This window comes from Chiloscyllium plagiosum, unplaced genomic scaffold (assembly GCF_037043375.1).
Source record: "Chiloscyllium plagiosum isolate Xiang-an unplaced genomic scaffold, Cpla_swu_hap1 HiC_scaffold_42, whole genome shotgun sequence".
NCBI lineage: Eukaryota > Metazoa > Chordata > Chondrichthyes > Orectolobiformes > Hemiscylliidae > Chiloscyllium > Chiloscyllium plagiosum.
This window is the reverse complement of record NW_028270180.1, coordinates 24,545,765-24,568,392: the sequence shown is the minus strand read 5'-3', so window position 1 is coordinate 24,568,392 and position 22,628 is coordinate 24,545,765. Positions and strand designations below refer to the sequence as shown.

Sequence of the window (22,628 nt, the reverse complement as noted above, 5' to 3'; positions counted from 1 at the left end):
CCTAATTTATCATAGTGGGAAAACCATAAAATATAGGAAAATAATTAGTCCATTCAGCCCATTCACTCTGCTCCAACAATTGATCATGGCTGATGTTTCTCAACCCTATTCTCCTGCATTCTCCCTGTAACCCTTCATCCCATTTCTAATCAAGAACCTATTTATCTCCATCTTAAATAAATTCAATGACTTGGCCTGCACAGCCTTTTGTGGTAATGAGATCCACAGATTCACCATCTTCTGGCTGAAAAGATTCTTCATCTCTGTTCTAAAGAGTCAATTCTTCATGAAGACTGTGCCCAAGGGTTACAGTCTCTCCTACAGTGAAAGCACCTTCTCTAAATCCACTCTATTCAGGCCTCTCAGTATTGTCAGTTTCAACAAGGTCCACCCTCATCCTTCTACAGACCGAAAGTTCTCAACTGCTCCTCCGTAATGATCAGCCCTTCATTCCGTGATCGCTCTTGTAAACCTCCTCTGGAACCCCCACCAAGGCTAGCACACCCTTCCCAGACAGTGGGCCCAAAACTGCTCAGAATATTCTAAATGGGTCGAGTCTGCAATACGGTTAGGGTTATACAGCCTTTTACAGCCTCAGCAGTACATATCTGCTTTTGTATTCTAGATCTCGCAAGATGTCTGTTAACACTGCATTTGCCTTCCGAACCACCAACTGAACCTTGCCCAGTTTTGGTTCTGCTTTCTAACTTAGCCCCTCGCTGCTCGCATTTCCTCAGTAAAGCCTCTTTCCACTTTCTACCTATGTTATTGGCACCTACAGAAATCAAGGACAATGAAGAGAAATTATCAACAAATTGTCCCCGATTGGTCTTGGGCTGTGTAAGAATGATCTTGGATGGACGATAAATGTGCCCATCCTCATTGGCTTGGGGAGCAGAAAGAGTATTACAAAATGGTGCTCCAGTGTAAACTTAAAGTAGAGTGCATATCATTGTTGTAACCGTGATTTACTTTATTTCTATCTGGGAGTACACTAATGCAGAATCTCAGACTTGCAAGTATTCTGTCTCATCAGTCAACAGAAGGCTGTGAGAAATTCAAGGTTGGACTGCCAGAGGTGATGGCTTTTGAACATCCAAGAGGTTACCTTTGACCTGAAACTGAACTGGACCAAATAACAACTGTAGTTACTAAAGCAGGTCAGAAGTTGGGAATTACGTGGCAAGTGACTCAATTCCTGAGTCCTCAAACCCCACCCAGAAGGCACAAGTCAGGAGTGAGAGGAAGGCTTTCAAATTACCTTTTTGAGTGTAGCTCCAACAAGACACAAGAGACTCAACATTAACTAGGACAAACATACAACTAGGACAAAGGTACCCTTCTCCCATCTCCATTCACTCCTTTCATAACTTGCACAAAGTAGCAGCAAAGTATCTACAAGATGCACTGCTGCAACTCACCAAAGCTCCTTCAACAGCAATGTCCAATTCAACTATCCCTCAAACGTTAAAGGACAAAGCTAGCAGATGCATCAGAACATCATCAGCAAGATTCCCTGTAAACTACACACCAGCCTAATTCAAGACTATTTCACCAGTCCTTTGCAGTTTCTGGATCAAAATGCTGGAACTCCCTAACAGGACTGTAGGTTTACACAAACTGCTGTGATTAAGAAGGGTGACCTTCAGGTCAGACCCATTTAGAATATTCTTGATCTTCAACCTTCTCAAGGACAATTAGGGAAGGGCAACAAATAAATACCGGTCATCAACACATGTATCCAAAGAACAGATTTTAATGAAATCAAGACATTAAACCGAGAGTCCATCTGCCCTCTGTGGTAAACATAAAAGAGCTGAAGGCATTGTTTGTGAACAGCAGCACAGGAGATCACTCGAGTGTACAAAACTAATCCTTTATCAACGTTACAAATAAATCCTCAATTATCATATTGTTGTTTGGAGAAGCTTGCTATATGCAAATTGGCTGTTGCATTTCGTTCATTAGTTTTGTTCTTCAAAACATCCTGCACACCCTTCAGGTACTGCAGGACATCTTGAAGTCATGATGACATGATTTTAGCTTTTCTCTTTTAAAACTTTTTATCCCTTCCTACCTTCACCTCTTTATCCATTCATCCTCTTCCCATAGAAAGAATGTCTGCATGTGTTCAGAGGTTCTCGGGTTACCAATTCCTGGAACGGGTAGGACTGATGCATGAAGAAGACTGGATCAATTCAAACTATATTCATTGGAATTTCGAAGAATGAAGTGGGGACCTCATGAAAACCTTCAGAAGTCCAATAAGACCAGACAGGGTAAATACAAAAAGGATTTGAAGAGGTCTGTAATCTGAATTTGGAGAGGCAAGAAATGATTAGGGATAGTGAGCACAGTTTTGTGCAAGGTAAATGGTGTCTCACAAACTTGATTGAGTTTTTTGAGGAAGTAATCAAGAAGAATGATGAGGGCAGAGTCGTAGACATTGTTTACTTGGACATTAGTAAAGCCTTTGACAAAGTTCCACGATAGACTAATTAGCAATGTTAGATCATATGTGATTCAGGGTGGGCTTACCAACTGGTTACAAAATTGTCTTAATAGCAGGAGACGAGAGTGATGGTGGAGGATTGTTTTTCGGACTGGAGGCCTGTGAACAGCGGTGTTCCACAAGGATCAGTGCTGGGTCCACTTTTGTTTGTCATTTACATAAATGATTCAGATGAAAATATAAAAAGCATGGTTAGTAAATTTGCAGATGACATCAAGTTGAGGTTCTGGATGTAGGTTTCGCCACTGAGCTGGAAGGTTCATTTTCAGGCGTTTTATCACCACACTAAGGTAACACCTTCCGTGAGCCTCCGAATGAAGCATTGATGGTGTAGCCCGATTTCTATTTATAGAAATGAGTTTCCTAGGGTTGGTGACATCATTTCATATTGTAATGTAATTTCCTGTTCTTTTTCTCAGGGGGTGGTAAATGGATTCAAGTCAGTGTGTTTGTTGATAAGAGTTCTGGTTAGAATGCCATGGTTTTAGGAATTCTCGTGCGTGTCTGTATTTGGCTTGTCTTAGGATAGATGTGTCGTCCCAGTCAAAGTGGTGTCCTTCCTTATCTGTATGTAAGGATACTAGTGAGACTATCTAGTAATACGTGAAGACCATCAATAAAACGCTTACTGGCATAAAATGACGTCACCAACCCTAGGAAACTCAAACATATAAATAGAAAGCGGGCTGCACCACCATTGCTTAATTCGGAAGCTCACGGATGATGTTACCTAGTATGGTGACAAAACATCTGAAAACAAACCTTTGGGCTCAGCGAGCAAACCTACATCCATCACACCAAGATTAGTGATATAGTGCACTGTGAAGAAAGTTACCTAAGATCACAAAGAGATCTTGACCAATTAGATCAATGGGTTGAACAGTGGCAAATAGAGTTTAATTCGGATAAATGCAAGGTATTGCATTTTGGTAAAACAAAGACAGGACTTATACAATTAAATCTAGGGCATTAGGCACTGTTATAGAACAGAGAGACCTAGGGATTCAGGTACATAATTCTTTGATGTTTGCCTCACATGTAGGCAGGGTGGGCAAGAAGGCGTTTAGCACACTTGCCTGCATTGCTCAGTCCTTTGGGTAAAGAAGTTGGGATGTTAAGGTAGTACAGGACATTGGTGAGGCCTGTTCTGTAGTACTATGTTCAGTTCTGGTCGTGTTGTTATAGGAAGGATATTATTAAGCTGGAGATGGTTCAGAAGAGATTAACCAAGATGTTGCCAGGAATGGAGGGTTTGAGTTATAAGAAGAGGCTGGATTGGCTGGACTCTTTTCCACTGGAGCGTAGGAGGTTGAGCAGTCACCTTATAGAATCACAAGAGGTACAGATAAAGTGAATGGGAAGTGTCTTTTCCATGTGTGGGGGATTTCAAGAGTAGGGGGCATTTTTTTTTTTTAAGGTGAGAGGAGAAAGAATTAAAAAGACACATGGGGATTTTTGTTTTACACAGAGAGAGTGATTCATGTGTGGAATGAACTCAAACTCTCCAGTTCTGAGAACATCCTTGTAAGTCTTTTCTGTGTCCTCTCCAGTTTAATCACATCATTCCTATAGCCAAACTGTACACAGTACTCCAAAAGCAGCCTCACCAACAATCTGAAGTCCCCACCTGCTTCAAGAAGACCACCATCATCCTCGTGACAATGAAAAACTATGTAGCGTGCCTCAATGACGATCTCCCGGTAGCTCTGACCTCCATAATTATGAAGTGCTTCGAGAGGTTAGTCATGGCTCACAATAACTCCAGGCTTCCAAATTACCTTGATCCTTTGCAACTCACCTACTGACACAACAGGTCCATGGCAGACACCATCTCCCTGGAACATCTGGACAACAAGGATACCAATGTCAGGCTCCTATTTATTGACTACAGCTCTTCCTTCAACACAATTCCAAACAAACTCATCTCTAAACTCAGAGCTAGGTCTTGGCTCTTCCCTCTGTAACTGGATCCTTGACTTGGTGACCCATAGATCGTAAACACTAAGTCTAGGCGACAACACCTCCTTCACCAACATCCTCAACACTGGTGCCCAATAAGGCTGCATAGTCAGTCAGTCCTTCACTGTGCTCCGTACACACTCATGACTGCGTGGCCAAATTTTGCCCTAACCCCATTTACAAGTTTGCTGACACCCCCACCATTGTAGGTCAGATCTGAAAACAATGAGACAGACGACAAGAAAGAGACTGAGTGCTTAGCAGCATGGTGTAAAGACAAAAATCTCTCCATCAATGTCAATAAAACCAAGAAGCTGGTTTTTAAACTGAAGGAAGCTTGGGGGGAAATTCAAGGTGGCGGCGACGCAGTAGGTCTGCTTTGCTGAGCCCTGCACCAGAGCTCAGACAAAGTGAGGCACTCATTCTCCCTTCACTGTCCAATTTGTTGAAAATAACTACTTGCTAACCCTTAGAACTACTAACAATCTGATGCAGTTTAAAAGATGACTAAGGGGAAAGGAGCACGGGGCTTGCATCAGGCAGGACCCCTCCCCTGCAGCAACGGACGCACCAATGGCCACGACGTCGGCCTCCATGGCTGCCCCAGAGGACTCACCTGCAGAGTGGAGCCTGATCTCGGAGTTTGCAAAACTCCGACAGAAGATTGACTGCTCAATGGAAGAGACCTGGGCCAGGCTGGAATCGATCCTGGTCATGCTTCCGAGACCGCAGCTGAATCTTCAGAGGGCCGGGTTCAGGCCCTGGAACGTCGAGTGTGGGCCTTGGAGGAGCAGGTCAACGACCTCGAAAAATCGAGGTTATTGGAAGAACATCCGATTGCTGGGGCTTCCCAAATGGGAGGAAGAAGGCCAGCCTGTAAGCTTTCTGGAGCAATGGCTCGCACAGTTTCTAAGGCTGGAGGTTGAGGTAGGCTGGGTATGTGTCGAGCGGGTTCACTGGGCAGTGTGCAGACCCGGATTGGATCAGCGCCCCCGCCCGGTCCTAGTGCAACTCCAGCATTATAGAGATAAACAAATGATGCTGGAAGCTTCTAGAGCGCTGGGGAAGGAACCCCAGGCTATGGTATATAAAGGATCATGAATCATGCTTTTTCATGACTTTTCCCCAGTCGTGATTCACAAGAGGAAGGCCTTTGATGAGGTTAAAAAAGCAGCTGAGGGACCCGAGTACCCAGTATTCTGTTAGATATCTGGTGATACTGCATTTCAGCCATGCACGGTTCATGTTCAACATTGATTCACCGGAAAAGGCAGAGGACTTCTTGGATGCTCTAAAATAGACTGATTGGCCTGAATTATATGGACAGTTATTCTATTCTGTTGTTTCTGTAATTTGCCTGGTTTACCTGGTTGTCAGGGGGTGATCTTGGTCTTCCTTTTAAGATATGTCGAGGTCATAACTATCTCTTTTTTGTTTCCTCTCCTCTCTCTTCCCCTTCCCGTCATCCTTTGTTTGGATGGGGGGAGGGGTAGGGAGAGGATTTTTTTTTGTTGTTCTACCAGGAGTGCCTAGGATTACAGTATAGAGGAGATGAGTTGGGTGGCTACTTTTAACTTTCTTGTCATAAGATATTGGTATTATTTTCCTTATTTTGTGGGGGCATGGTCCCTTTTGCATAGTTGATTTTAACCTGACTGTGAATCCTCTTGCAAGGATGCCTACCTTGAAGAAGTTCCCCTCTCTCTACAAAGATTAGATTAAATTACTTAGTGTGGAAACAGCTCCTTCGGCCCAACAAGTCTACACCGACCCGCCGAAGTGCAACCCACCCAGACCCATTCCCCTACATTTACCCTTTCACCTCACACTACGGGCAATTTAGCATGGCCAATTCACCTAACCTGCACATTTTTGGATTGTGGGAGGAAACCGGAGCACCCGGAGGAAACCCACGCAGACACGGGGAGAATGTGCAAACTCCACACAGAGAGTCACCTAAGGTGGGTATTGAACCTGGGTCTCTGGCGCTGTGAGGCAGCAGTGCTAACCACTGTGCCACCGTGCCACCCACTATCTCAGTGAGTCTCTCTCTCACTGCAACCCCCAGGTCACCTTGTCTGCCCTGAAGCTCTTCAACCATGTCCTGAAACAAACTCACTCCTCATTTCCCCTCCTCCCACCTTACCCCAGTTCCAACCTGCCAGCTCAGCACCATCCTCATGACCTACCTTCCCACCTAACCGCTCCACGCTCCTCTCCACCCTATCACCTTCATCCCCACCTCCATCCATCTATACACCCTTAGCTACCACCCCAGAGGCTCCCTGCCTCATTCCTGATGAAAGGCTTTTGCCCGAAACATTGATTTTCCAGTGTCCTTGGATGCTGCTTGGTTTGCTGTGCTTTTCTAGCACCAGTCGTCTTGACTCTGATCTCCATCATCTGCAGTCCTCACTTTCGCAAAGTTCAGTGAGAAGGAGTCATGGTGGGATTAATGGGTGGTATGAGCGCCCCCTGTGGGCAAGAGGGAAAGTGTCTTTCCAGTTATGTTTTATGCTGTTATGTTGTAGAAGTTGTTGTTAGAAGTTTTGAAAGTTGCATATTTAAACTAATACATACAGTTTATGGTTCTCACTCGGCGCTATGAGTGGGGTTCTTCCTCCTTTTGGGGGGGGGGGGGGGGGGAGTCTAGGATTGTTTTGAACAATCATGGCTAGCCATTCGTTTAAATAGTGCACCTGGAATGTTATGGGGAGTCACTCACCAATTAAGAGAAAAAAGATACTGTCAAGCCTTAGAAAAGAGAAGGTCGATGTAGCCTTGTTACAAGAAACGCAAGTAATTGATAAGGAGCATTTGAAGTTGCAACAGGAAGGATTCAGACAGCTGCTTTTCTCATCTTTTAACTCGAAAAGCCGAGGAATGGGTATTCTCATTTGGAAGAACCTCCCGTTTCAAATACCAGTCCAAATTAAGGATGAGTCTGGGCATTTCATAATATTTCAAGCTTAAAGACATGGAGAGGAAAATGGGATTCTGAATATATATTGCCCCCCGGCACATCCCTTTAAATTCGTAACAGATGTGCCTTCTAGACTGATGGGACACATCACACAATTATAGGGGGAGATTTTAACCGCATTATTGACCCAGAGGTGGAGAGGATGCCTAGGAGTCTTGCGGGTATGTCTCCGCAATCCAGGCAGTTAGTGGACTTGAACAAGGAGTTGGGATTGGTGGATGAATGGAGATGTTGTCACCCCAAAGGTAGAGGTTTTACGTTTTTTTCTAATCTACATAAGTGCTATAGCAGAATTGACATTTTTTTTTTGTCCCATTGGCCTTTTGGAACTCAGTATTGTCCTGCAGAATAGGGAATATTTCTGATCATGCAGCAGTGTATATGGAGGTCAAGGCCGGAGGTGGTGGGACGGGTTCCCGGCACTGGTGCATGGACCCTTTCCTCCTGAAAGATAGCAAGTTTATCGAGTAGTTTTTGCGAGAGAGTTTAAAATTTTTTGGGATATCAATTCAGCGCTGTGGGAGACTGCCAAGGCCTACGTATGGGGTTTGATTATTTCTTACTATGCGACCCGGAAACAACAGAGGGGAGAACAGCAACGTTTGCTCGAGGCTCGCTTGAAGGCGGCTGAGTTTACATACCTTGATAGGCCGTCCATAACGAAATTACAGCGGATTACATCCCTTAGGGCTACTTTGAATGCTGCATTCACCCAGACTGCAGCGAGGGGAATCTCTTGCGAAACAGAGGTTATTTGACTTTGGTGACAAACCGGGTAGATATCTAGCATACTTGGCCAGAAAGAAAAATGTCCCCCCCAATCTACTACATCCAGAGAGAGTGCTGGTACTCTTACTTGCAATGCCAAAAAGTTTAATGCAACATTTGGAAAGTTTTATTTAAAGCTGTATCAGTCAGAGAGCTGTGATGAAAATGGAGTCTTTCTTTCTTAAGAACTTGGACTTTTAGGGTGTAACCTCAGAGTAGGCATCCTTTTTGAGTGTCCCCCTGACAATTCAGGAAATTACAGGAGGCAGTAAGGCTGCTCCAGAGTGGTAAAACGCCCAGACCAGATGGATTTCAAAATGAATTTTATAAAGTCTTTATAGACAAGCTGGCCAGGCCACTCTTAGGATATGTACAATTACTCATTCATTCAGTCAGGGCTGCCTCCCATCTTCTTTGAGAGAAGCAAATATTTCTCTTATCCTTAAGAAATGAAAAGCCCCAGAAGATTGCACTTCGTGCAGGCCTATATCGTTACTGAAGGTGGATTTTAAAATCCTGTCGAAAATGTTAGTGTTAAGGCTGGAGAGGGTATTGCCTTTTATTGTAAAGGAGGACCAGACAGGTTTTATTAAGGGCCATAGGTCTACCAATAATATTATAAGAGTATTAAATATGGTCCAAATATGTCAGCAAAGAGCAATGCTGGGTTTGGTAGTCTCCCTGGATGCAGAGAAAGCATTTGATTGGGTGGAATGGCCGTACCTCTTTTATGGTAAAAACAATGACTGCAGATGCTGGAAACCAGAATTTAGATTAGAGTGGTGCTGGAAAAGCACAGCAGTTCAGGCAGCACCCAAGAAGCAGTAAAATCGACGTTTCGGGCAAAAGCCCTTCATCTCTTTTATGTCATGGAACAGTTTGGTCTTGTAGAGATTTTCACCAAATGAGTGGCAGTGATCCAAAAGCAGCGATGCTTACTAATGGTATACGGTCAGATAGTTTTAGTGTCGGCAGAGACTGCTGTCAAGGGTATCCTCACTCACCATTACTATTTACATTGGTGACTGAGCCACTGGCGACAAAAAAACTTAAGGAAGTGGAGTGGAAGGCACACCCCTGTCTGCATCAAGGTGCTGAGCGCCAATTTCCTGGTTCACCCACATTGACGCAACAGTCAAGAAAGCATAACCACTCTACTTTCTCAGGAGGCAAAGGACGTTTGGCAGGTTTGCAAAAACTCTCACCAATCTTTACAGATGCACCACAGAAAGCATCCTAACCAGATACGTCACCACATAGCATGGCAACTGCTCTTCCCAAACCGCAAGATACCAAACAGAGTCGTGAACACAGCCCAGTCCATCGCACAAACCAGCCTTCCATCCATTGACTCCATCTATACTTCCTGCTGCCTCAGGGAAGCAACCAACATCACAAAGACCCCTCCCACCCTGGTTACATTCTCTTCCATCGGGCAGGAGAAAGGTGAGGACTATAGATGCTGGAGATCAGAGTCAAAGAGTGTGGTGCTAGAAAAGCACAGACGGTGAGGCAGCATCTAAGGAGCAGGAGAATTGACATTTCAGGCTGAAACATAGATTCTCCTTTCCTCGGATGCTGCCTGACTGTGCTTTTCCAGCACCACTCTTCGACTCTTCCATCGGGCAGAAGAGATAAAAGTTTGAATACATGTACAAATAGATTCAAGAACAACTTCTTCCCCGCTGTTGTCGGACTTTTGAATGGACCTCTCAAATGTTAATATTGATCTCCCCCTGCACCTTCTCTGTGGTTGTAACATGGTATTCTACACTCCGCTCTGCTACCCTGATGCACTTTGTATAGTATGATCTGCCAGTACAACACCCTAACTAACGCTACACTGCATCTCAGTATATGTGACAACAATAAATCAAACTTAAATGTCCTGTACAACCACAACACGACTTCCCAACTGCTATACTCAATGTCTCTCACCAATTAAGGCGAGCATGCCAAATGTCTTCTCCAGCACCCTGGCTATGTATAATGTCACTTTCAAGGAACTGTGTACCTGAATCCCTAGGTCTGTCTTATTCAACAACACTCCCCAGGGCCCTACCTCTGATCAGTTATTTTGGCACAAGCAGGACTAAAGCTGGTCTGTAGAGCTCAGCTGCTGATTCAATAAAGCCAAAGCTTTCTGTGTTTGCTATGTTACAGCCAAACCTGCTATAATATTGATCCAAAGAACCCTGATCTTCAAAGATCCTCCTTCCAGCGAAGTCTATTGTGATCTGTTTTGTTCGACGGGATGCGTGTCGGAGCTCCCTTAATTCTTCTTCTCTCTTGCGTAATGCCTCCCTTTCCTGTTTGGAGAGCCACTGGTTGGTATCTGCGGCAAAGTAATCAGACTCATCGTCAATTACCTGCGTCCGGCGAGCACTGCAAAACACAAATGGATCCAGTTAATTGAGCAGCACACACACTTGACAATGAGACTAACCTTCAAACTATCAAATACTTAAATAGCTAATTATTTGTATACTAAGTGCAACACCACTGCATCAAATTCCATTTGCCCATCACTCCCCTGATCATTGACAGACATTTGCTCCTGGTGCAGTGACAAGTCATTTAAAACTCTCAGCATTGTTCTCAAACCTATGCTTATTTTTCTGTCACCTCCTTCAACCCTATGACCTTCTGGGACATTGGCACTCCATTGCTCCAGTCATGGTGGCTGTGCCTTCAGTTAGGTAAGCACCAAGCTCTTGTAATGGCCTTCCTCAATTTCTGTACCTGCTCTACTCAAGGCGCCCCAAAAATCTCTGTCGAGAAGCTTTCAGTCACGTTTTGCTTTTCATGGAACGTGCTGGAGTCTTTGTCCCACGCTCAGCAGCAGAAATTGATCTTTACTCAGAGCTCCTTACCATGCAGCCTGAGAGAGGCCTTTGAAGATAGACTGGAGCACATTACCCTTCTTCCAATGGTGTACAGAATATTTACATACTCCACATTAAAATGATTACAGAAGGTGTGCATGCAACAATGATGTCAGCACTTGTCACTTGCCCTCTAATCATTATGCCCCTCCCCAGCTGCATTGTACTGAGTGGTTGCTGTTGGCTACCTTGTGAAGCTCTGGTTATTTGCCCACGGTCATAATGACGAAGTAATATGTTTTGCAATTGCCCCCTTACAATGCTGTTTTCCAGTGTTCTTTCATGAAATTATTTGTTTATACCCTTCATTTTACATCATTCGGTCCTTGGCGTTTATATCATTCATTCTTCAATGAACAAAATTGTGCCCCCCATCTCTGAAAAATATTTCCGAGATTCTTTTCATGGGAAGCCGGCAGACAGGATAATCAATACTGCATCCCCAAATGGATTTGGCAACTAGATTCTTCTCGCTTCTCTGGTCCCGGAGAACAAAAGGTTGAACACAACTGCCAGGTCTCACTAAAACTGGCAACCATTACGATCAACTTTAATTTATTTTTCTAATTGACAGCAGTCATACAATATGCTGTGTTAATGCCTGGTCGATCTCATTAAGGTTTATTGATATCTTTGTTCAGATTAAGAGATAGGAATTGCCTTTCAGCACGAAAGGAGTAGCTAGGGTGAGTATAGGGCTCATTAAAGATCAGCAAGGCCACCTATGTATGGAACCACAGGAGATTGGGAGATACTAAATGAGTATTTTGCATCAGTGTTTACTGTGCAGAAGGATATAGAAGCTAGAGAACTTGGGGAAATAAATAACAATATCTTGAAAAGTATTCACATTACAGAAGTGGTAATGTTGGATGTCTTCAAGTGCATAAAGGTGGATAAATCCTCAGGATTTGATCAGGTGTACCCGAGAACTCTGTGGGAAGCTAGGGAAGTGATTGCTGGGCCTCTTGCTGAGATTTGTTTTATCAATAGCCACAAATGAGGTGCCAGAAGATTGGAGGTTGGCTAATGTGGCGCTACTATTTAAGAAAGGCAGTAAGGAAAAGCTAGGGAACTATGGAGTGCTAAGCCTGACATAAGTGGTGGGCAATTTGTTGGAGGGGACCCTGAGGGACAGGATTTGTGTGTATTTGGAAAGGCAAGGACTGATTAGGGCTGGTCAACATGGCTTTGTGTATGGAAAATCATGTCTACTAACTTGATTGAGTTTTTCTGAAGATGTGTAAGAGAAGATTGAAGAAGGTAGAGCAGTGGACGTGGTCTGTATGGATGTCAGTAAGGCGTTTGACAAGATTCCACATGGTAGACTGGTCAGCAAAGTTAGATCACATGGAATACGGGGAGAACCAGCCATTTGGATACATAACTGGTTCAAAGATAGAAGACAGAGGGTGATGTGGAGGGTTGCTTTTCGGACTGGAGGCCTGTGACCAGCGGTGTGCCACAAGGATCAGGGCTGGGTCCACTGTTTTTTGTTATGTATATGAATGATCTGCATGTGAATGTAGGACTAATGGATAGTAGGTTTACAGTTAACACCAAAATTGGAGGTGTAGTGGCCAGCAAAGAAGGTTACCTCAGAGTACAATAGGATCTTGATCAGATGGGCCAAGGAGTGGCAGATGGGGTTTAATTTAGACAAATGTGAGATACTGCATTTTAGAAAGGCAAATCAGGGCAGGACTTCTACACTTAATAGTAAGGTCTTGGGGAGTGTCGCTGAACAAAAAGAGACCTTGGAGTGCAGGTTCATAGTTCCTTGAAAGTGGAGTGTAGGTAGACAGGATAGTGAAGAAGGCGTTTGGTCTGCTTTCCTTTATTGGTCAGTGCAGGAGTTGGGAGGTCATGTTGCAGCTGTACAGGACATTGATTAGATTACTTTCTGAATACTGCATGCAGTTCTGATCTCCCTGCTATGGGAAGAATGTTGTGAAACTTGAAACTGTTTTCAGAAAAGAATTTACAAGGATGTTGCCTGGGTTGGAAGATTTGAGCCATAGCGAGAGGCTGAATAGGCTGGGACTGTTTTCCCACAGCACTGGAAGCTGACAGGTGACTTTATACAGGTTTATAAAATCATGAAGGGCATGGATAGGGTAAATAGTCAAGGTCTTTTCCCCACTTTTTGTGGGAGTACAAGACTAAAGGGCTGAGGTTTAAGGTGAGATGGGAAAGATTTAAAAGTGACCTCAGAGACAACTTTTTTCCATGCAAAGGGTGATGAGTGTATGGAATGAGCTGCCAGAGAAAGTGCTGGATGCTGGACAATTACAACATTTAAAAGGCATCTGGATGGGTATATGAATACGAAGAATAGAATGGGCCAAACGCTGGCAAATGGGATTAGATTAATTTAGGACATCTCGTCAGAATGGACGAGTTGGACCAAAGGATTTGTTTCCATGCTGTACATCTCTGTGACTCCAAGACATGAGGAGGAGGAGCTGTGCCACAGGGTGTCAGTCAATGGAGGTAATTCTGTGCAAATCAATTAACTCTCTCCCCAAACAAAATGCGCATGGCTTGGTTTCTATCTCACCAACAGGTATGAAATGTATTAACATGTGGTAGCATAAAAGCACTTCCAGCCTGACAACTGGTGTAAGTGTCTTGAAACCCCATGGAATAAAGTGGACATGGAGAAGGCAGGGACAAGAAAATGATAGGTTGAGAAACACAGCCTGTTCCTACAAGGACAATCTATTTGCAAAGTACTTGCTTACAAATGAGTCAACCTGCATTGCTCATGTCAGAAATGGTGTTAGAAGTTCAGGAGACAATCACAGAGGTTATCCATGTACTAATAGAAAATGTATAATGTACAGCCACTTAACAGGATTCTAATTACCTGGTTTACTACCTATCTGTCCCTTGCAGCCCACAGTTACTCTAATTATCAAACTGGTGTAATGAACACAGGAACAGGAGAAGGCTATTTAGTTAAATGACGAGGGCCTGCATCCCAATTTCAACTTGGTTTCATATTCTTGTTAGCCTTCATTTCTCGTAGCCTTAGTTCTATATTTCAACTATAAGGGAAAGAGTTTTGCTCTATCTAACTTATTAAACCCTCTAAATTAAATTAAACAGAAAATTAGAGTATGTTTAGTCCTCTCAGCAAGCAAATCCAAGCCTAGTGTCAGCACAGAGTCTTCCTATTTTAGCTCTTTTAATCCCGCAAATATTTCTGAAGAAGCTTCACTAGGCTCAAAATATTAACTCTACTTTCTTTTCACAGATACTGCCAGAACTGCTGAGTTTCTCCAATAATTTCCATTTGTTTCAGATCTACATTGTTCTTTGTTTACTTGTAGAATAGGAGATTGTTCTAGCTCAATAAATTTACAACAGTATTTCCAAAATTATTTCGCTATTTAGCCATTCATTACCTCAGCCTCTCTCTCTCTTACCTGGTCTTGTCATATTCCAATAGTTTGTCTTTGTGTTTAATAGCTTTTTCCAGTCCAGCTTTCAAAACCATTTCCTGATGAGGCAGCAGATCCCGCTCAAAGATGTCAGGATTCCCTGCACGTGAAAAAGATTAACATGCTTCAAGTTACTCTTATTACATTGGAACAGTAAAATATTTGATGTAGGTTATAAAATAGAGTCAAGTGTTATTGCGAAGTTTGCATGGAATGGTGTGCCCAATATAATTAAACATTCTGACCCAGAAGACTTTAAAACTACATCCCATCTGCTATATATAGCAAAGTCAAGTGCTTTAACTACTGAAAACATGTTTTACAATCTTGTTATATACTTAAGACAAAATATCGTGCTTCACACAGCTAATTTCATCATTCCAAGTTGTGCTACAACTGCCTTTCAACAATTCAAGCACATTAAATTTTCACAAATTACTATGCGATAAAATTCAAATTGTCTTGCTGACTGAGGGAAAAATGGTGGCCAGGTCACATTGCATTCATGGTCTCCTTTGACATTGTGCCATATAATCTTTTCTGTCCATTGGAAAAGGCAGAAGGCCTCTCTGTTTAAAACTTTACCCAAAGGATGGCATATCCTGCCGGACAGTGCTCCCTCATGCTATGAATTCCATGGAGATCAACCAAGTAAACTGATGACAGGATTTTATTTTTTTATGTTTTTTTTCTAGTCAAAGCAAATTCAAAGTCAGTGCAAGCAGTATGAAGTTGTACTGTACCTTTAAGGGAGCTGAAACTTCTGGCTGGCACAGAGAGTGTGCTGAAAAATTTAAAAATGTAACATTTGGTTGTGAAACAAATAGCTGGAGCTGTGTTGCCAAATTCAGCCAATCAGTTTAAATTATGCCCCAGATACCAAAATCCAATCGAGTTTGAATTTTACTGTTTTGGATGACATCAAACCAATGAGCCGGTCCGATGTTTTGGGGCATGTAAAATCGGGTATTTTGAACATCTGGGGAGAATAGCAAAGAGCAGCCAAGCACCAACAGACTGCCAACAGAATAGCTCTCAAAGATACCTATCCATAAGAAAGTTGTGCAGCAGAAGATCGAAGATAACCTAGAGGAATCTACAGAGAAAGTTCCACATCCGAAGACGACAACTGGCTTTAAAAATTGATTTGCTGTAAATTTAAGAGGGAATTTATCGGACCAGTACTGTAGAGTGGGAGGTAAAAAATAGGTTTAAGAGAAAGGAGTTGTACAGTTGTTGTTTAATGTTCTCTTTTGGACTTAAAAAATAAAATTGTTAATTTTTTCTTTAAATAGTGGAATTTGGGTGGTTCTTTGTCACTCATACTTTGACAGATTACGAGGCGAGGTGAGCTCTTCTGTGTGTCTGGTTTAAATTAGCAGAAGGGTTTATCCCGTATCGTAACACAAGTTACATTACATAGAAGATATACCTCAAAACTTCCCAGGCATGTATGGCACCAAACAGTCCTGGATTCAAGATGCACAACACCAGAGATTGTAATAACATCTCTGAACAGATTGGCTAGAAAGATTTTTTTTCCAGTCAATGTCCTTCAAAGCTGTGAACTTACTCAGGCAGAAGGATATGATCACAATTTCTCATTTGACAATAATTTCCAATCAACTGCAGTTGCACAGATATGACCGTCATCAAAACTACACACTTCTTCTAACTAGCCTCAGCTCTGAACATTAAAGTCATGGGTCCCACCAGAACTGCCCTTATCCAAACCCTCAGCAACACTCCTGATCTATGTGACTGATTCTGGTCAATCAGTCCCTTTGAAATATCTGACCCAGCAACAAGAACTTTATCATTCCTCATTTCCACTCCAGAGCCACTCTTCGTATTCAGTTTTCTTCCCCCAACTACACCACAACCTCCTCTGCCCTTGTAAGAGATGGTCTCCTGAGCTAGTTTTTAAGCCAGCATGTGGACCTGTCTTCATATCCCATTTTTCCACGTCAAATGATATCTTAATACACTCCTCATAAAGAGATCAATTCCAAATCTTTCAATCTGTCATAAACACGTTTGCAAATCCACATTGACTCCAACAGCCACCGAATATTCTGGGCTAAACCTCTCTCAACACTGTACAATGACACAGATCTTACTGAGAGCAACCCCTTGCTCTCATTTCGTTTCTGCGCAGTCAATTCCCTGCTCAGAGGCTGCTGCTTTACACGAGCACATCTGCAGAGCAGGGCAGCAGGAACTAAAAACCAGTGACAAAGAGTCCTTAACCTGTTTCTACCTGTCAGAGCGAAAGTGCAACTTGACAAGAAAACAAGTGAATGATTGCTGGTTATTTCTTCCATGCCTCTTTTGATTGGTCAATAAATCCAGAGAAGTACTGTAGTGAAGAGTGCTGTTGGAAATACACTATTAAAATACTTACAAAGCAGTCCGCCTGAGTGGCACCACACCCACAAGCATCCACACCCTCCACGACTGACCCATAGTGCACACAGCTGCTAATATCCACAAGATGCACTACAGAAATTCACCCAGGATCCTCAGGTAGCACTTTCTAAATCCATGATCACTTCCATATGGAAGAACAAGAGCAGCAGATACACAGGAACACCACCAGCTGCAAGTTCCCCTCACCATCCTGACTTGGAAACATATCATAGCTCCTTCACTACCCTTCGGTCAAAATCCTACATTCCCTCTCGAAGGACATTGTGGGTCTACCTACAGCACATGGATTGCAACGTCCATGGTGTCAATGGAGTGGAGAAAGAAAAAGGAAATACTCCAGTAATAGGGGATAACGTAGTTAGGGGAATAGATACTGTTCTCAGCAGAGACGGAGTGTCCTAAAGGCTGTGTTGCCCACATGGTGTCAAGGTTCAGGACATCTCCTCTGAACTAGAAAGAAACTTAAGAATGGGATGGTAAGGATCCAATCGCTGCAGTTCACTTAGGTACCAACAACACAGGTAGGGCTTTGAAAGAGGTTCTGCTCAGGGATTCCAAGAAGCCTAAGGCCAAGATAGAAAGAAGAACCACAAAGGTAATAATATCCAGATTACTACCTAAACCACATGCAAATTGGTGTCGGGTAAATAAGATTGGAGGTGTAAAGGATTTTAAAGAAGTATTAACTCACAACATTTACTAAATATTGTGATCAGCTTTCCAGCTGGGAAGGCAGTCAAGCAATTTGTTCTTAGGCCACAACCACCATTTCAGGAAACGTATCTCAAGCTGTTTGCCTTTCAACTACGCCCTCATCTTCTTCCTCCCCCTTACTATAACAAGTGGCATCTATCTTAGGAGCTGGTGGATCTATAACTGAACTGAACAGGAGTTACTTCTTAGACAGACTCTGACTGCGCCCTTAGTGCAGAGAAAACAGAAGATTTGTTTTTGCCATTGCAGTAGCAGGTATTACCCTCATTGTGCACAAAGCTGCAGTCTCTGTGACATCCACACCAGTAATGTCACAGTCAGCGATTCAGCAGGATTTGGGAAATGGCTTCATAGTTAAAAGTTTAATCTGTGAGCCTGTGAGATAACTGTTGACTCAGGTGTGCCAGAAAGAGCCCATGGTGCCTCACCCAGCATCTCACCGACTGCCCCACTCCTTGTGCAAAGTGGCAAGTAAAAGGAACAGAGGAGGCAGTGGAATAGCAAGGGAGACACAGCAACAATGACCATACCAGTTTTGGTTCAGATTCCATTGCAACGCAGGTACATAATAAAAATGTCAACAACTTCCTGTTCAACTACATTCACCAGAAATACACTCAAAAATTAAATGGAGACTTGTGAAATGGTCAAAAGCTTAAAGTGTTTTGATCACTTCTCCTTATTAAATGTTTCCAATACCAGAATGATATGAAATGTACTGATTAACAGCATGGTGGAAGCAGATTCAACAGTAACTTTCAAAAACTAACTGGATAAATACTTGGAAGGGACAGGACTTACTGAATTATGGGGTGAGAGCCAGGGAGTGGGAATATACGACGACAACTGAAAACAATTGTTGATTCTAATTAGCACATAAGCAGAGAATAGGAATATTCAGAAAACTAGAAGCATCTGTGATAAGGAATAATCAAGGAGAACGATATCATACTATAGAGTTACTGTTCCAGACAAGATTTGGAAGTGCGGGTGTTTGAGGTGTACAAAGTTAAAAGTCACCCAACACCAGGTTATAGTCCAACAGGTTTATTTGGAAGCACTAGCTTTCAGTGTCCACAACCACCTGATGAAGGAGCAGTGCTCTGAAAGCTGGTGCTTCCAAATAAACCTGTTGGACTATAACCTGGTGTTGTGTGATTTTTAACTTTATTCGAGACAACACAGTGTGAGCTGTGGGTGGCATTACTATCAGTCAGATGGCCATGAGTTTAATCTTCATGTTGGAAACCTGAGCACACAGTCCAGGCTGAGGGAGTACTGCCTTGTTTAGCCTTTCACCTTTCAGATGGAAGATTAAGTCAAGGTCTTGCCTCTCTCAGGTGGATGTAAAAGGTCCTGTGGCACTATTTCTAGCTCACCAGAAATACGTGAATAAGTAAGACAGTGTTTTATGGATATTCCTATTCAGAATCATCCTACCACAATGGGAGAGAGATTCCTAACTCAAGGCACAGATCAATTCCACTGGATTTTCTACTAGTGAATGAATTGATCAGGGAGGGATAGTTATGCTGGGAAACTGAACAAAGGCAGAGTAACATTTGACCTCCATCAGCTTCACCTCGATACGAACCCTGCCAAATCAGAACACGTAACTCCATCCTGCTTCACATCATTGATGGTGCTTCCCAGAATTAGAGTCATCACATACACTGGACCCAAACTAATCCCACACTCACTCGAGGTCCACATGCTCCAACATTCCAACAGAAAACACCCAGAAATAAATGCCATGGGTGACCTGATAGACTTTTAGATTGTAAAAGGGTTCACTAGGATAGATGTAGAGGAGTTATTCTTTATCATGGCAGGTTCAAATCTAAAGAGCATAATGATAATGGTAGGCACTGATCAATCCTATTGGGAATCTCAGAGAAATCTCTTTATCCAGTTAGGATATGAATTTAGACAAGCTGAAGCAAATTGGTACAGATGATTTAAGGGGTAGATGGATAAACATAAGAGAGAAAGAAATGGGAAGTCTGGCTGATGGAGTCACACAAAATAGGGTTGCAGGATGCCTGTATGCAGCATGAAAACCAGTCTAGACTAATTTGACCAAATGTTGCTGAGCTGTACATTCTTTATAATTCTCCTTGTGAGACATTCGCTAAATTTTCAATATGCTGCCCACACCATGACTAAAATCAGCTAAATTACAACAAATCAGAAACTGAACCCAAGACTTCTGAATCTGCTGAGGTCAATTACATGCTCAATTTAAATTGCTCTAATGGAGAACACGAATAAATATTTCCTATTCATGAAAGTCACAGAGCAATAAATAACTAACCTGTAGTCCCCATCAGTTTCTTGCGTAATTTCTGACTCTTGTTTGAATCACGGACAAGGATCTCTTGCTCTTCTTTGGTACAGACCTTCAAGAGGTACATTCAATTAATCAATGATAGTGGAACTGTGAGGCTACATTTATCAAGAATAGCTTAACAAGCACTTTTCTCGAGTGTAGAGAAGGATGAAAGTTTACCCAGTAGCAGTCTAAGATAATTAAAACATTTAATAGGTTCGATTTGGTGAAGAGGTTTTCATTTATGAGGAAGTCCAAAATGAGAGATCATACACATAAAATAATCACTAAATATCAAAGAAGGAAACTCAGATAAAATGTCCTTATCAAGAGAGTGGTAAGAATATGAAATTTGGCATTACGATGGGTAGTTGAGGTGAGGAACAGATACCTTCTGAGGGGACACTAGGCACACCCAAGTGAAAGGTCAGGGTTTGAGTAAAATGGATGGAAGGAGGTTTGTGTGGACCATTTGCACTACAATAGTGCAGCCGAACAGCCTGTTTCTGTGTTGTGAAACGCTGTAAATTTCTGTTCTTCCAGGTGTATCCCTTTTTTCACTGTGTAAAAGGATGTTAGGGCAGGATTTACTTTCACTTTATCATTCCTGAAGATGGGCTTATGCCCGAAACGTCGATTCTCCTGTTCCCTGGATGCTGCCTGACCTGCTGCGCTTTTCCAGCAACACATTTCCAGCTCTGATCTCCAGCATCTGCAGACCTCACTTTCTCCTTTCACTTTATTAAGTCACATAAGTCCCGTATATTTCATTCAAAACCTGCCCTCAAGAAATAACTGGGAGGAACTCTCCCTACTATACTCTCCTCCTTCCAATGAAATCAGTCACTTATAGAGGAAGAATTTGAAAATTAAACAAAACAAATAAAAATATGCTCCTTGTAGAGAGCTTTTGAGTTTCAACACACAGAAATGGCACTACTTTGCTTCCTTGTAGCTGTCACTTAGGGAGGTCTTGACATAAGCCAAGAACCTGGAAAGTATTCCCTCAGCCTCTCTCTCCAGGTGGCAATAACAAATATGTGCAGAAGGCCGTAGTGGAAAATATCAAAAACAAGGGCACATTCTGCAGAGTCCAGAACCGTTTACAGGTGTGAGCGCTGTCATTTGTTTTATAGACATTGAATATATCCATGACAGGAGTCTGGCTCCAAACAGACTGCTCAAACCTAAGCACTGTGGCAGTTCTACAAAGTGACAAATGGCACAAGCGGTAGTCAGAGGAAGAAATCACATTTCACAGGATACATTGGTTGGAGCTGCTGACATTGAAAAGTTAAATTAGTAAGTGCAGTTGAAATCCAAAGTTGCTGAAGCTGAACTAACAAGCTCAGCGTCAGGCTCACAGACTCACACAGATTCATCCTCTCAACTTATGGTAAAAATATTAAACATGTTGGGGAATAATACATTTTCTGGCTAATTATACTCCTGCTTAGTAACACTCCCCAAAGTATATACCTCCTCTTTTCTCCTGTTCTGCTGAAAGATCTGATTCAAGCTGACACTGGATTACATTGTAAAGTAACTTGTAGGGCCTCACATAGTCATTTTTGTCCATCATTTTGAACAGAATTGCATACTTACCAAAGTTCCACAGAACAAGCAGGGACCTGATCCCTCCTGCATGCAGATAATGCGGCCACAACTCAAGCAGTTGTTGATGAGTTGGTGAGTTTGTCCTAAGCATTCACAGGGATGACGACCAGGGAGAGTGACGGCAAGTCGATCCTCACCCTCCTTTGTGTACAGAGACAGGTACTTAGTCTTTTTCTTGGATGTAGAATTAGCCTCCTGGGCCTGGTTAAAAATAGAAACCAAACATGTCAAACATAGCAGCCAATGTGTGTGAAAGTTGGCTGTCCAAACAGCAATGAGATAAAAACAATTATGTATTCACTTTCTGGTGGTACGACTACCATGATTAAATGTTGTCCATGACACCATGGAAAAATGGAAGGTGCTGCATTTTGGAAAAGCAAATCAAAGCAGAACTTACACACTTAACGGTAAAGTCCTGGGAAGTGTTGCCAAACAAAGAGACCTTGGAGTGCAGGTTCATAATTCCTTGAAAGTGGAGTCACAGGTAGATAGGATAGTGAAGAAGGTATGCTTTCCTTTATTCGTCAGTGCATGGAGAATAGGAGTTGGGAGGTCATGTTGTGGCTGTACAGGACATTGTTTAGCCCACTTTTGGAATATTGTGAGCAATTTGGGTCTCTTTGCTTTAGGAAGAATGCTGTGAAACTTGAAATGGTTCAGAAAAGATTAACAAGGATGTTGCCAGGGTTGGAGGATTTGAGCAATAGGGAGAGCTGTTTTCTCTGGAGCATTGGAGGCTGAGGAGGGAACCTTACAGACATTTATAAAATCATGAGGGGCACAGATAGGATAAATAGACAACTTTTCCCTGGGGTGGGGGGAGACCAAAACTAGAGGGCATAGGTTTAAGGTGAGAGGGGAAAGATTTAAAAGGGACCTAAGGTGCAGCTTTCTCACACAGAGAGTGATGCACAAATGAAATGAGCTGCCAAAGGAAGTGGTGGAGGCTGGTACAATTACAACATTGAAAAGGCAACCGAAT

The 22,628-nt window shown here is 42.7% G+C and overlaps 1 protein-coding gene across 1 annotated transcript in view; it reads right to left on the bottom strand.

Annotated features, from left to right (window-relative positions):
* Positions 1–22,628, bottom strand: part of trip4 (thyroid hormone receptor interactor 4) — a 144,924-nt gene that overhangs the window by 99,512 nt on the left and 22,784 nt on the right. The window contains exons 4-7 of the mRNA XM_043680516.2: positions 21,632–21,844; positions 20,012–20,096; positions 14,539–14,653; positions 10,392–10,607 (exon numbers count right to left, since the gene is read on the bottom strand). Of these exons, the coding sequence (XP_043536451.2) occupies positions 10,392–10,607; positions 14,539–14,653; positions 20,012–20,096; positions 21,632–21,844 (629 nt within the window). The remainder of the gene's footprint in view (positions 1–10,391; positions 10,608–14,538; positions 14,654–20,011; positions 20,097–21,631; positions 21,845–22,628) is intronic.